The sequence below is a fragment of the Drosophila sulfurigaster genome, chromosome 2R (assembly GCF_023558435.1).
Source record: "Drosophila sulfurigaster albostrigata strain 15112-1811.04 chromosome 2R, ASM2355843v2, whole genome shotgun sequence".
Lineage (NCBI taxonomy): Eukaryota > Metazoa > Arthropoda > Insecta > Diptera > Drosophilidae > Drosophila > Drosophila sulfurigaster.
Window position 1 is genome coordinate 34,603,677 of NC_084882.1, and position 13,984 is coordinate 34,617,660.

At 44.9% G+C, this 13,984-nt stretch overlaps 4 protein-coding genes across 5 annotated transcripts; all 4 read right to left on the reverse strand.

Moving 5' to 3' along the window:
• Nucleotides 1-711: 711 nt before the first annotated feature.
• Nucleotides 712-3,723, reverse strand: LOC133835939 (uncharacterized). Its single transcript, XM_062266135.1, has 3 exons — nt 3,279-3,723; nt 2,967-3,231; nt 712-2,910 (listed from the first exon to the last, which is right to left on the reverse strand). Exons 1-3 carry the CDS (start codon nt 3,707-3,709, stop codon nt 739-741), a joined length of 2,868 nt encoding a protein of 955 aa, XP_062122119.1. The 5' UTR covers nt 3,710-3,723; the 3' UTR covers nt 712-738.
• Nucleotides 3,724-3,825: 102 nt separating this feature from the next.
• On the reverse strand, nt 3,826-6,857 carry LOC133835940 (uncharacterized). Its single transcript, XM_062266136.1, has 3 exons — nt 6,218-6,857; nt 5,914-6,160; nt 3,826-5,860 (listed from the first exon to the last, which is right to left on the reverse strand). The coding sequence occupies exons 1-3, from the start codon at nt 6,412-6,414 to the stop codon at nt 3,893-3,895; spliced, it is 2,412 nt and encodes an 803-aa protein (XP_062122120.1). The 5' UTR covers nt 6,415-6,857; the 3' UTR covers nt 3,826-3,892.
• Nucleotides 6,858-7,105: 248 nt separating this feature from the next.
• On the reverse strand, nt 7,106-10,315 carry LOC133835941 (DNA topoisomerase 3-alpha-like). 2 transcript variants are annotated; one of them, XM_062266139.1, is made up of 2 exons: nt 9,696-10,308; nt 7,106-9,642 (listed from the first exon to the last, which is right to left on the reverse strand). In XM_062266139.1, exon 2 carries the CDS (start codon nt 8,259-8,261, stop codon nt 7,242-7,244), a length of 1,020 nt encoding a protein of 339 aa, XP_062122123.1. In that variant the 5' UTR covers nt 8,262-9,642; nt 9,696-10,308; the 3' UTR covers nt 7,106-7,241. The 2 variants fall into 2 exon arrangements, with proteins under 2 accessions (XP_062122123.1, XP_062122121.1); XM_062266137.1 differs by having other exon boundaries at nt 7,982-9,642; nt 9,696-10,315.
• A 265-nt stretch (nt 10,316-10,580) lies between these two features.
• Nucleotides 10,581-13,929, reverse strand: LOC133835879 (uncharacterized). Its single transcript, XM_062266018.1, has 3 exons — nt 13,345-13,929; nt 13,041-13,287; nt 10,581-12,982 (listed from the first exon to the last, which is right to left on the reverse strand). The coding sequence occupies exons 1-3, from the start codon at nt 13,764-13,766 to the stop codon at nt 10,655-10,657; spliced, it is 2,997 nt and encodes a 998-aa protein (XP_062122002.1). The 5' UTR covers nt 13,767-13,929; the 3' UTR covers nt 10,581-10,654.
• Between the last annotated feature and the right edge of the window lie 55 nt (nt 13,930-13,984).

A 13,984-nucleotide genomic window follows, 5' to 3' on the forward strand; every position in this document is an offset into this window, starting at 1 on the left:
GCGTGGCTCTAAAAAACTAATTTTAGATGTCATATCTAATGCTTATGTTTGGTATATGAGTGCATATTTGTATTTATATACAGCACCCAAATTGCATAAGTCTTAAGAAACCCCAAAAATGGGAAACAGCTAATAACGAGAAATCGATTTGCTTGAAATAAAGGTAAGTGCTTCCATAAATAAGATATTTGAATTTAATTTATTGACACTGTTGAATGTTAAACAACATATATCCAAATAAAGTATGATATTGAAATTGAGATGTGCAGGTAAATCTAATGATTGAAGTTATCATCCTGAAATGATGATAGAAAGATGAATATATTCATCATATATCATCAACATTTGTTTAGTTTAATTATAATAAATAGAAACGCTAATTAAAATGCATAGAAATTGTTACAATTGGAATTTACATTAAACACTTTATATTTAATTCAAATTTACATCAATTTTTTAGGTTGAGATACATTATTTTAACGACTGGCAATAATAATTTAAAACAAATAATTGACAACTTTTGCATTTGCAATTATTCATTTTAAATTATTACCTCAGTCGAAGAGATTTTAAAATCCGCAAGAAACTCCTTTAACTTTGACCTAGTTCTCTCACTCATTCTGTACTCGACTTTAGCAGTTGCTTTCTTGGTGTTTTAGTTTCTGGTTGCTGTTGATTTTGGAACAGTCGCTGCTTTGGCTCTGCTGTTTGTTTTCACGCTAGCCTGAAGTTTGACTTCTAGTACTCGTAACCAAAGGGATTGCACCAGTCGCTGCACTGGACCTCACACGGATCGTAGCCATGGCCACGATGTGTCACATTCTCAATGGAAGGCGCAGGCACTTGGCGCAATGCGAGACGTCGACGTTGGGCGTCGGTGAGTCCGTCTGGGCCTATGACGGGTTTTTTCTTATGGCTATTCAGGTACTTTATCATATTGATGCCATTCTTTCGTAGTTTTTCCGCTTTTTCAGCAGCTTCCCTTCTAGCTCTTTCAGCCTCTAGAGCTGATTTTTGCAAACGCTTTGGCATTCGAACCGGAATCAATTTACTGTTACCAGCCGCGTGACCTTTGGCACCGGGCACGTGGGACTTGGCAAAAGCAGCAGCACCTCCAGGTCCACCGTGTCCAGCACCACGTCCATCACGACCGCCACAGATCAGATGTCCATTGCGCTCTCCCCAGATTGTTTTGCTTCTCGGCTTGCCACCTGGCGTGGCACCGTGAGCTCCGCCTCCTCTGTAACCAAAGACGCCATCCTCGAAGACAACTTCGCCTGGGTTGCCAAAGGCCGTGCATCTGTAGCGATCAGCTGCCGCACAATCGTAGGTGCGCCAATAGGGACCAGGATGTGGCACTGGATACTTGGGTGTCACGGTATCCGCTTTCTCCTTCTTTTTGGGTGTCTGCGTGCTGTTGTTGCAATGTCCTCGCTTTGGCAGTTGACGCGCTTTGGCTGCAGCTGCCGGCGGACTCACATCGATATCGTATTCCATCTCACTGTCGCTTGTGTCCGTGAGCACCAGCTGATTCACACAGTTCTCCATGCCACGACGATGACATTCATGTCGCAGAGCACAGCCCAGCTGCCGCTTTTCCATGTGGTTGCGACACACACACAACATCAGCGGCTTGTGGCAGGTGCATTTGCGAAAACCGCGCTGTTTCAGCTTCTGTTTGATCTCTCTGAGTGCCACCGCCTGAGCGCTTTTGACTATTTTGAAGGTGATTGGATTCATCTCGACATTGGGATCATTCACAGCTCGAAGTGTTATGTAGATTTCGCCATTCTTCTTGCACACATTCAGCGTGGGCTGCTGACTCTTACGTTTTTCCAGCTCCTCCTCCTTGATGCGCTGGCAAATTTTCTCAGCGCTTTCCTGCGGCTTGTAGTGCAAAAAGAAATTCATCAGCCGCTTGATGGGCTTCAGTATGTAGCCGGGTCGCCAGCCGTGTTTGCGAGACTCCGTACTCGATTTCCAGTCCCAGCCGTGATTCTTGGACACCGCCGTTTGTTGGTTGACACAATGTTTGTGCCCAAGTCGCGACTTTTTTCTCTCGAGTGCTTTAACAACTACAACGGGCTTCGTCTTTGCTTTCGCTGGTCCGATTTTCACTTGGATTTTCTTTGGCTCGATCAGACTTTTGGATGATCCACGACTGGATGATTTTGAGGACCTAATTGATTTGGCTTTTTCGCATATTTTGTCCTGCGGCGCTTGCAGTTTCATTTCCTTAATATCGTAGAGATCCTTCAACTCGGAAAAGACACGCGATAGATATGGTCGACATTGCTCCTTGTTTTCGATGATTGCGCAATAGTCCTCGGATGATTTTGGCGGCTCGACGTTACAATTTGTCGTCTTATCGGACTGAAAGATGTCTCCACACAATCTTCGAATGCGACAATGGGCGCACATCTTGCCAAACTGGCAAGTGCAACGACATTCGGCCTTCGACTCCTTTTTCTCCTTCTTCTGTTCTTCTTTCTTGCAAGGCGTTTGACAGGGATCATCGATTAGCAAATCGAGCGGTTTACCCAGATAATCCAAGAGTATTTGCTCCGCAGTCAGCTTATCCTTATGGCGTTCTTCTAGCATTGGCATTGGTTTAATGCCGCACTTGGGACAGGCGGCAAATTTCGGTAGCCATGACATATTCGTAAGGCAAACAGGACAAAATCGTGTGGGCTTTATGATGGGTTTGCCAATATCGCTGATTGGCATTGAAATCGAACGAGGTTCGGTGTCGCCCTGGCGTTGTGTTGGCAAGAAAGCAAAGCAGCTGTGAACCGATGGCTTTATCATGAAATCATCCACGGGATCATAAGAAACTGGACTTGTGCAGCTGCGAGCCTTCGTTTGAGCCGTGACCGAGTCGACAATCTGTCCACACTCTTGTGTCATTTGCTGCACATGGAAGTATTGAGTGAAGAATTCATTTTAGCTATAAATTAAGTAACTACCTTCAGTTCACAGCAAATGGATTTTCTGGTTGGTTGATCGAAGATATCCTTCTGCGCATGCCATTGATTATTCATGCTTTTATAGCGTTCCAAATCCAAACGTAGACGATCGTTATTACCTTCATCATCGTCGTCTGATGGCGGCATGACATCGGGGCAGACTTCACAAGGTTTGGTGCAGCGTTGATTTTCTCCCATTATGAACATGATGTCACGCGGATTGATGCTTTTATTAATGTTCTGTCCACACTCTGGCTCCTCCTCCCTAAAACAACAGATGTTTATATAGAAGCGAACTAAAGGTATACCTACTTTTTGGTGTCAAAGCATTTGATGATGAGGCGACAGAGTATCTCGATGGTGCCTTTAGTTCCGACATTCAAGTCAATTTTGCAGCTGTCCGAGTGCAGTAGATCAGTCATGCCATCTTGTATCTGATCGATAAACGTGCCGGGAAAGTTGACTTGCCCACTGCCTATAACGCTATCTTTGTACTTTACAACAATCGGCATGCCACCTTCCTCGAGATTTTGCCGCAGTTTCTTGGCCGTTTGGGTGAACTCAGTCGATGCCTTTGGATTGAATTCGGTGACATTGTGACGACTCGATGTAATCTTAATGGTGTCAAAGTTGAATTTTGCCTCAATTGTCAATTTCGTGGCATCGTAAACCTTGAACTTGGGCAGATCATAGCGAGTGACAACTATGTCGAAGACAAAGTTGCATCGTGCAGGTAGATTCATTAGATTTTGTTCACTTGATTAATTTGTGTGCAAAAAAAATAATCATTTATTCATTTGGAATACACTGAAAACTGTAAATTGTAAAATTACGAAAAGTATACAAATGCAAATCGTACTTTGATGACAAAAATAAAATATTGTATATATAAAATCAAAATGATTGAAATACACTTCTTCTGCAGCTTAATACGCATTTGCCGCGGGATTCCACGGTCTGGAGACAGCTCCCTTCTTCATCATATACTCCATCATGTCTGTGGGTTTCTTCTGCTTCGATTTCTCTGCTTCGGCCTTCTTAGCTTCGGCTGCTGCAGCAGCTGCCTTGTAAAATTTCTGTGGCATTCTCACCGGAATCGGTTTGCTCTTGCCTTGCTTCTTCTTCGGTGCACCAGGGAACGTCTTGCCACCAACATTCCTCTGCGGCCCAAAGCGACCGCCACCCTGCATCGGACCACCTGGCTTGGAGCCCCAAATCACATTCGATCTGAGGCGTCCGCCTGGATTAGCTGGCTCACCATGTGGTCCACCCTGCTTGTAGCCAAAGAGACCGTCCTCGAACACTTGTTCACCGAGTTTGCCGTACGCTGTGCCCGTGTAACGATCCCCCAGAGCACAGTCATAGGTGCGGATGTAGAAGGAATCGTTCTGTATGGGATACAGTGGCTTAACCCTTAGATCCTGCTTGCCCAGCGTCTGTGTGCTGTGATTCATTCTTGGCCTCACCTCAGCCAGCTGCTTCGCCACAGCTGCTGGAGGCGTAACATCGAAGTCAAACTCCATGTCACTCTCACTTGTGTCGGTGAGCACTAGATGCTCCACACAGCTCTCCATGCCACGACGATGGCACTCCATCTGTAGCGCTGCCTCGAGAGCTTTCTTCTCCACTGGAGCGCGGCAGACACACAGCATCAACGATTGATGGCAAGTGCATTTGGAGAAGCCCAAATCTTTGAGCTTGCGTTTTATCTGCTGCAAAGTCACGGCCAGATCGCTTTTCACTATCTTGAACACAATCGGTTTCATCTTCACGTTGTCCGTGTTGATGGCACGCAGTGTGACAAAGATTTCGCCATTCTTCTTGCACATATTGAGCGTGGGCATCTGACGTTCTTGCTCCTCGGCTTGCTGCATCATCTTCTTGCAGATGGCCAAGGGCGCTTGATCTGGCGTGTATTCCAAAAAGTATTTCATTACCTTTTTAATCGGTTTGAGCACGGCACCGGGACGCCAGCCATGTTTCCTTGCCTCCCTGGTGGAAGACCAGTCCCAACCATGCCGCTGAGAGACGCCACGACTTTTCTTGGCACAGGACTTGTGCAAGGAGCTAATAAGTCTGTTGGGCTCTTTGGCCACCTTTTTCACCTTCTTAGCCTTTGGTTTTTTTGTAATCGAACTTTTTCTGGCCTTCGCCGAAAAGGGTAGCGGAGGCTTAGTTGATTTTCGCCTGGTTTGCTCGGTGTTCTTCTCGAAATCCTCGGGTCGCACAGCATCCTTGATGTCGTACATGTCGCGCAACTCGGAAAAGACTCGTGATAGGAATGGTCGCGAGGACTTTTCCTCTAGCTTCTCTTCCATCGCGCAGTAATCTACTTGCTCCTCTTCTGATTCCACTTTGGGTGACGTAGCTGGCTGCTGCAGATTTATAAAGTCTGCGCATTGCTCTCGAATGCGACAATACGCACAGATCTTGCCATATTTGCAGGTGCAACGACAAACGTGCTCGGGTTTCTTTTTCTCTTCCGGTTTGTCGCAAGGCAACTTACAGTAATCGTCAACTGTTTGCTTTTGCTTGCCCAGATACTCGAGAATTATGTTATCCGCTTTCAGCGGCTTCTCTTCGCCTGCCACAGGCGAGGGCTTTAAGCCACAATTGGGGCAAGCAGCGAACAAGGGCAGCCAGGACATGTTGGCCAGGCAGCCGGGACAGAAGCGAGAGGGCTTTATGTCCTTGTTTTTGCTGTCGCCAACAGAAACCTCCAATTTGGGAGCAGAGAAATTGAGTGCAGCTGGAGCGGAAACTTGCTCTTCGGCTTGGGAGCAAGGTCCATCGCAAGGACCTCGCAGGCTGTCTGCGGTACGGCAAGGCGGCGTCGGTCGCTTTGTGCCCTTGAGTATGGTGTCTATGGTGCTGACACAATCCGTGGTCATTTTCTGAGAGAAAAGCAAATAGTAGGAAGTAAGAGGTCTTAGAGAACTGCACTCACTTTAAGCTCACAGCTGATGGCATCGAGACCAGGATTATATAGAAGGGTTTCAGCTGTACTTGGCGGAGGCTTGACAGTCTGATAGCGCAGCAGATCCAAGTTGATGCGCTCATCACCTTCTTCCTGCTCCCAGGCATCTAAGCAGGGATCACAGGGATGCGGACATTTCTGAGATTCGCTGACGAGAAACAGAATATCATGGGGACTGATGCAACTGCCCATGAACTGGCGACATTCACTTGGTCCTCTGTAAATTAAAAGTGTATTTTATAGGTAAACAATTGAAAATTAGTTAACTTACTTGTTGTTCTCCTCGCATTTGATTAGCAAACGTAGCAGAAACTCTATGCTGCCCACCACTTCACCGTTTTTCTGAAAATTACATGTATCTGAGTGCATTAAATCTGTCATATCCTCGGCAATATTCTCGGTGAAGCTCTCGGGAAAGAGCAGCTGACCAGAGCCGATTAAAATGCCATTATACTTAACTGACACTGGCATGCCACATTCTTCGATAGTTTGACGAAGTTTATATGGATTTATTTGGAATTCTGTGCCAGTTCCGTTTACGAAATCGTTGACATTGATTCGATTTCCGGTTATTTCTATTGGCTTTCGATTAAACTGTACACCAATGCTTAACTTGTTCTTATCATCCGTTTTCAATTGCGGAGTATAGAAATTTGTAACGATAATGTCAAAGACGAAATTACATTTGATAACTAACGATGGCCGCAAAATACTCTTTTTTTATACTTTTTTTAACTGAAGTCTTTCTTCGATCCATGTCTAGGGTTGAGATTACTTTTCTTCTGCAGATTTGATATCTGCGAATTTAGCACACGGAAATTTAAAATTGATAAATACAATTTTGAACAAATATTACAAGTCAACTTCTGTTTTATTGAACATTAAAATTCTAAAAACTAGAATGAAACTGGTTGAATTGAAATATTGCTTAAGTAGTTTCAAAAGAAAAGCTGTTGTGATGATCAAGAAATTTCCTTATAAGTGGAATTCAATTAAAGACAATTTGATATTGTTAAGAATTTTATTATTTGGTTCAACGAAGTCAAAAATTACGAAAACAAACGAATTTTGCAGCTTTACTTTAATCATGATAATAAATCTAGGAAACAGTATTGTCTTAATTTTGAGAGCTAAAATTTCTGATTATTCAAAGAGACAGACATTCTGGTTTTATATCATTTGTGTCATTTATTCATTTGTGAAATCAAACTTCCATAATTATACATATGTGCGTTTCAACATTTCAAGCTCCTGCCAAGGAGCTCGAGAGCTCACAATTTGTCCAGCATTAAAGTTCTTTACCGATTCCATGCAGTCAGTCTTTCAGCAACAATAGTAGCAAGGATCGCAGCAATAGTTACATTGGTACGAATACGGATTTGGATAGCATGAACATAAGTCACATTGTGGATATCCCTGCCCAGTCGTGGCAAAGTATCGAGTGGAGGAATTGGAGCTTGAAGAAGAGCGCGACGAGCGCGTTGGGCATCTGTGAGTCCATCTTTGCCCACAACGAGTTCAGATGCAGTCTTCTTGTTCTTGTCTTCTTTGGGTTCATTGGGATTCCAGGGTTTCGACACTGTACCCTTCTTTTCCAGATATTCAATGATATTGATGCCCTTTTTCTTATCGGCAATCGCTGCTTCAGCTGCCTTCTTTTCTTTTTCTACAGCCTCAGCTTCGGCTTTGTAATACCGCGCTGGCATACGCACAGGTATGGGAGCACTTTTGCCAGTTGGTTGCTTTTTAGCACCCGGAATTGATTTGCCGCCAGCGCCACCGCCAAAGCCACCGCCAACGGCACCTCCTGGACCTCTTCGGGTACCACCTCCAGCGCCATCACGTCCGCGTATTGCCTCCCCAGGCTTTGATCCCCAGATAGTCTGTGGCCTCGATTTGCCGCCTGGATCAGCTAAAGGACCGTGCGCACCGCCACCTTGATTGCCAAAGACACCATCCTCAAAGACTTCTTCGCCCAGTGCACCAAATGCTGTGCCTGTATAACGATCTCCGACAGCACAGTCGTAGGTGCGATAGTAAGGATTAAATTCAGTGGGATACTTGGACTTCACCTCAAGATCATCAGCAGCCTCTGTTTGCGTGCTGTTGTTTAAGGACTTTCGTTTTATTGGTTGCCGTGTCGACTGAGCAGGAGCTTCTGGCGGAGACACATCCAGGTTGTATTCCATTTCGCTTTCGCTTGTGTCAGTGAGAATGAGTTTCTCCACACAACTTTCCATGCCAAGCAGCTGACACTCGCTTTCCAGCTCAGCTGCGAGTTGCTGCTTTTCTTTGATTTCGCGGCAGACACACAACATTAACGGCTTGTGACAGCTGCACTTGGGGAAGCCTTTGGTTTGAGCTTACGTTTCAGTTCGCTAAGAATTAGAGCCTCATCGCTCTTGACTATTTTAAACATAATGGGATTTTCCGACGGATCAGAAGATTGGAACGTGATGCAAATGGTGCCGTTTTGTTTGCAGATGTTAAGCAATGGCTTATTCGATTGTTTTTGTTCCTCCTGTTCATCGATCTTCTTGCTAATATTAGTTGCATTCGGATCATCAGAGCACTGCGTGAAGAACTTCATAATGTTGAACACATAGCGACTGATAGCTCCAGGTTTCCAGCCGTGCTTACGAGCCTCATCGGTACATTTCCAGTCCCAGCCGTGACGTCGTGGAACATTGTTGCGTTTCTTAACGCGTTTCTTTTCGGCGTTATTTGTCTGTCCACCTGACTCTCTTTTGGACGTTAATGGAGAAAACTTTTTGCTAGATGACATTTGGGAGCCTTTAGAGCTCATTTGTGCAGCTTCTTCTGCTGCATCTTTTTTGTTATAGAGCTCTAATAGCTCAGCAAAAACGTTCTCGAGTTGCGTACAACACTTTTCCTCCTTTTTTTTCGACAACGACGCAAAAGTCTTCCTTGGAAGTTGGTTTCACCTCAGGACACTCTTCAGTGTCTGACATTTTCTTCTCGAAAATATCAGCGCTGATCAGACGCATGCGACAATGAAGACACATTTTGCCTGCTTTGCAAATGCAACCAGGAAAAAATTCTTTTTGATTTTCTATATCCACATCGCAAGGTTCTTGGCAGGCATCCTTTACCGTTGGTGGCACTTTTACATACTCTTGGATTATCTGTTCGGCCGTGGGTTTATTTTTCTTTTCTTCTTTCTTTTCTGGCATCGGCTTGTTTCTGCACTTGGGACAGGGAGAGTATTTGGGCAGCCAAGACATTGCTGTCAGACACACAGGACAATAGCGTATGGGACTTATGCCGTTTTCTTGCCAGTCTTCAAGGGGAACAGGCATTGGGCGGTCAACTTCTTTGGGCTTGATATTAGAGGGCTTGCCACTCCAGTCTATGGAGAGGCACTGAGTCGGAGGGTTTAACTTGTTCATTTTCGTAACAAGCGAGTCAATAACATGTCCAAACTGTTTCGTCATATGCTTCAGCTCACAACTGGCATCCATGTCGCCATTCTCCTCTGGCGATGCATGTACTGGCTGTTTAATTGGTTCATAACGATCCAGATCTAATTGAAGTCGCTCATCGCCCTCTTCTGGCTGCATTGCATCCTTACAAGTGTCACAGGGATGAGGTTCAGGAAATTCTTGTGGCGCGGCCATAACAAACATAATATCAGTTTGATTAATGTCCATATTTCGACGACACTCACTTTCATCTCGACTGCAGAGAAGAATCAATTATACCTAAGTTGGATAATAACTTTCTTTACTTACTCTTCCTTTTCGCATTTGATGATTAGACGGCATTTAAATATCACTTTTCCCACTTCCTCATCGTTCTTTTCTATACTGCATGAACCTTCGTGCTCCAAGTCTCCCATACCTTCTTTTATCCCTTCCAAGAACTTATCGGGAAACATCATTTTACCTTCGCCGATTGCGTTACTTTTTGCCATAGCTTTAAACGTTATTCCATTATCTTCGATGCTTTTCCGCAATTTCTTTGCCGTAGCTAAGAATTCAATGCTAGCATTGGGATTATAATCCGTGACATTGATGCGACTTGTGGTTATTGCTATTTTCTGATTAACCATTGTTGCATCAAATTTTAAATGTTTGGCATCGTTAGCTTTTAATTTAGGCGAGTCAAAGCTCTTTACAATAACATCCAATACAAAATTAAGGTTTGCCATTCTTCGTCTTCTATTATCCTCTAAGGAAGATCCGGTATAACTAAATCTAAATGCGACTTTTCAGTTGTACTTAAAGTGGGGGAAAAAAGTGTTTTTTGCACCGCGAAATGTTAAATGAATGCAATACAAAATTGTAACACAATTTTGTGAGTAAAGTACAACGAAACCTGTGAGTTGTGTAATGTATCTGAAATTGATTTTCTAAAGCAAAAACTACTAAGATGAGTTCATAGCATTAGAAAAAAACTACTCTGAATAATATTTAACTAGTCCTTTTATAGTTTTGTGTAAATATAAAACTGTAATAAGGATACTGTCATCTATCTGTCCTACAATATTGACGCTTGTGACTTCGACACCTAAGATCCACAGACTGGTTTTCATAAGAATGATATGTAAGTTAACAAACTCTAGCTCATAAAATTCAAAACCATTCCCATTGCATTAAGATAAATCATCAATAATGTCACACTATACACAATTTATTGGTGTCATAAAAGAAACAAATATATTATTTCAAAACGTGCATTCTCTACTTGATTAGCAAAAATAGGTGCACGGATAGCAGCATTCACCATGGCAGGGATTGTAGCAACTTCCAGGACATTTGCCCAGTCGCGGCATTGAGTCGAGAGGTGGTATAGCATTCATGCACAGTTGACGACGTTTGCGTTCGCCATCGGTCAGACCATCTGGGCCTTTTTCTGGTTCCGGTTTTGGTGGCTCTTTGGGTTTTGGATTATTGGGATCCCAGGGCGTGGGAACGGTGCCCTTTTCCTCCAAATACTTGATGAGATTTGTTCCCTTTTTCTTCCGTGCAACTTCTGCCTTGACTTTATCCTTTTCGGCCTTTTTGTCTGCAGCCACTTTTTTGTTATGACGATCGGTCATGCGCACTGGAATGGGCGGACTCTTCACTTTGCTGCCTGGTTCCTTTTTGGCGCCCGGGAATGACTTGCCACCAAAACCAGCAAAGCCACCGCCTCCTGGACCGCCTCCAACACCACCACCAGCACCACCACCTCCATGACCACCTCGGCCACCTGCTCCTCCTCCTCTGCCGCCACCAGAGCCAACACGTCCGCCACCCACCATTGGTCCACCTGGACTTGCACCCCAAATTCCTGGCACCTTGGCCTTGCCTCCAGGTGCAGCTGATACACCATGTGGGCCGCCGCCTCGGAATCCGAATACGCCATCCTCAAACGGCGTCTCCCCAGGCGCTCCCAAAGCTGTGCCCGTGTATCGATCTCCGGCAGCACAATCATAGGTGCGCGTATACGGATTTGTTGGACGCGGATACTTCGGCACTACCTTGAGATCCTTCTTGCCCAATGTCTGTGTGCTGCGTGTTCGCAGCAGATCTTTTCCGCCACACTTTCTGGGCGAAGCTGAGGCCGCTGGCGGTGATACATCAAAGTCGAATTCCATTTCGCTGTCGCTGGTATCGGTGAACGTCAATTTATCGACGCAGTTCTCAACGCCCAGGCGCTTGGATTCCTTGGCCACAGCCTGTTCGAGCTGCTTCTTTTCGTCCTGGCGGCGACAGACACACATCATCAATGGCTGGTGGCAGCAGCACTTGGGATAACCCTTCTTCTTGAGCGTCTTCTTGATCTTACTCATAGCTACAGCCAGTGGACTTTTCACGATCTTGAATATAATAGGTTTCATTTGTATATTCTGATCGTTGATGGCGCGCAGTGTGACAAAGATTTCGCCATCTTTTTTGCACATATTCAACGTAGGCAGCTGTCGTTCTCTTTCACGCTCGTCTTCTTGCTCTTTCTCACACATTTTAAGCGGTGTTTTATCCTTAGTATGGTGCAAAAAGAAATCCATCAGCTTTTTCACCGATTTGCGCACGGATCCTGGTTTCCAACCATGTTTAATTGCCTCGGCTCCCAGGTGCCAAGCCCAGCCTTGTCGATGGGTTACGTGTCCTGGCGAGTTCACACAGAATTTGTGTCCGGTTTCGAAGGGTTTGCGCTTGCGCTCGACGGCTTTATGTGTTCTTGGCACTAGTTTCTTGTGTTCATGAACCGCTTGGACTGGAGCTGTTTTTGCTTTTTCCTGTCGCTTCTTCTTTTCCTCAGGCAATCGACTGGCAGGTTTTTCAGACTCATCTCGTGGCTTTGCATCTTTGATGTCATACAAATCTCGCAGCTCGGAGAAGACGCGTGACAAAAACGGCCGACACTCGGCCGAATCGTTCTCCAAAACACAAAAGTCCTCGGAGGATCTGGGTTTCACTTTCGGACACACTGGCTCATTTTTGCTGGCCTGAAAGATGTCGGCAACGAGCTTACGGATGCGACAATGGGCACAGACTTTTCCCAACTTGCAGGTGCATCGACACTCGGTTTCCTCCTCCGCTCCCTTCTCTTCTTCCTGTTTATTACACGGATCCACACAGTAATCCTCGCCGGCGCCCTTGGGCTTGCCCAGAAACTCGTTGAGGATTTGATCGACTGATAGCGCTTTCTCCTTGTGGCGATCTTCAACCACAGGCATGGGTTTCACACCACACTTGGGACAGGCGGCGAATTTGGGCAGCCACGACATGTTGGTCAAGCAAATGGGGCAGAAACGCGAAGGCTTGACCATTGGCTTTTCCAAGTCACTAATGGGAACGGGTATCAAGTTTGCATTGCAGAAGTCCGGACTGTCGCCAATGCGAGCAGGCAGATAGGAAAAACAGGGATAGTTGGGTGAAGTTAGAGGATTTTCCTCAATGGGAATATGGTCGGTAATCAAGCAGGGACTGCTGAGGTCATCAGGTTTGCGACAAGGTGCCTTCAACGGCTTGGGATGACCAGCTGCCTTAGTAATGGAATCCACAATGTCCTCGCATTCTTGCGCCATTTTCTACGCAAATGAATAAAGGTATTACATCAGAGATAAGTTGTATTGGCTTTAAACTCACCTTGATCTCACAACAGGCAGCATTGCCAGCTGGAGTGTGTGTGAACACCTTGTCGGACTTGAGGCCATGCGTGAGACTGCGATAGCGTTGCAAATCTAGTTTGAGATTTTCATCGCCTTCCTCTGCTTCTAGTGCATCCAGACAAGGATCACAGGGACTGGGACAACGCTGAGATTCAGCCATTACAAACATAATATCTTGCTGACCAATGCTCTTGTCCATATTGCGCTTGCAAATGCTCTCCTCCCTAAAATGCAGCCAGAATTTCAACAATACAACTTTATACCTTTATGTCTTTACTTACATTGGTTGCTCTTCACATTTGATGATTAGGCGGCAAAGTATCTCCATGGTGCCCAAAACTTCACCATCTTTCTCAATATTACAGGAATCCACGTGCATCAAATCGGACATGCCATCGTCGATGCGTTCAATGATCATCTGGGGAAAGCTTATTTGCCCCGTGCCCACAACTCGATCATTATACTTGACTGTGATGGGCATGCCGCATTCCTCGAGGGTTTTTCGCAGCTTCTTCGCTACAGCTGCGAACTCAAGGCCCGCTGTACTTCTGAATTCACTAACATTAATGCGACTGGAAGTTATGGAGATGGGTTTATTATTGAATTGAGCAACCACCTCCAATCTTTTGGGATCTTTAATGGCAATGCCGGTTGCCTCGAAGTGCGACACAACAACATCAAAGACAAACTGATTATTCGCCATTTTGATATTGGCTTGAAATTGGCTTCGTCAAGTTTTAATCTCTTTAAAAGTTACATAAAAATTTTGTTTGCAAAACGAAGAAATATAATTGATTACTTTAAATTTAAATTCTAGTGCAATATTTCCAAATAACCTACACTAGCTTACACAAAAAAAGGTTTAAGAGTATTATAAGTTTAGCTAATTTAAAATGAACATTAGCTAGTTAAAAGCAAAGG

Bases quoted from the DNA above. Each gene is read 5' to 3' on its own strand.
- LOC133835940 (XM_062266136.1), bottom strand. From the start codon at position 6,414: ATGCCAGTGTCAGTTAAGTATAATGGCATTTTAATCGGCTCTGGTCAG. The intron at 6,161-6,217 runs CAAGTAAGTTAA...TTTAATTTACAG, and splicing joins ATCAAATGCGAGGAGAACAA to AGGACCAAGTGAATGTCGCC. The intron at 5,861-5,913 runs GTGAGTGCAGTT...CTTTTCTCTCAG, and splicing joins CCATCAGCTGTGAGCTTAAA to AAAATGACCACGGATTGTGT.
- LOC133835879 (XM_062266018.1), bottom strand. From the start codon at position 13,766: ATGGCGAATAATCAGTTTGTCTTTGATGTTGTTGTGTCGCACTTCGAG. The intron at 13,288-13,344 runs GTAAGTAAAGAC...GCTGCATTTTAG, and splicing joins AAATGTGAAGAGCAACCAAT to GGAGGAGAGCATTTGCAAGC. The intron at 12,983-13,040 runs GTGAGTTTAAAG...TCATTTGCGTAG, and splicing joins CTGCCTGTTGTGAGATCAAG to AAAATGGCGCAAGAATGCGA.
- LOC133835939 (XM_062266135.1), bottom strand. From the start codon at position 3,709: ATGAATCTACCTGCACGATGCAACTTTGTCTTCGACATAGTTGTCACT. The intron at 3,232-3,278 runs GTAGGTATACCT...CTGTTGTTTTAG, and splicing joins AAATGCTTTGACACCAAAAA to GGAGGAGGAGCCAGAGTGTG. The intron at 2,911-2,966 runs GTAGTTACTTAA...TTCCATGTGCAG, and splicing joins CCATTTGCTGTGAACTGAAG to CAAATGACACAAGAGTGTGG.
- LOC133835941 (XM_062266137.1), bottom strand. From the start codon at position 10,114: ATGGCAAACCTTAATTTTGTATTGGATGTTATTGTAAAGAGCTTTGAC. The intron at 9,643-9,695 runs GTAAGTAAAGAA...TCTTCTCTGCAG, and splicing joins ATCAAATGCGAAAAGGAAGA to TCGAGATGAAAGTGAGTGTC.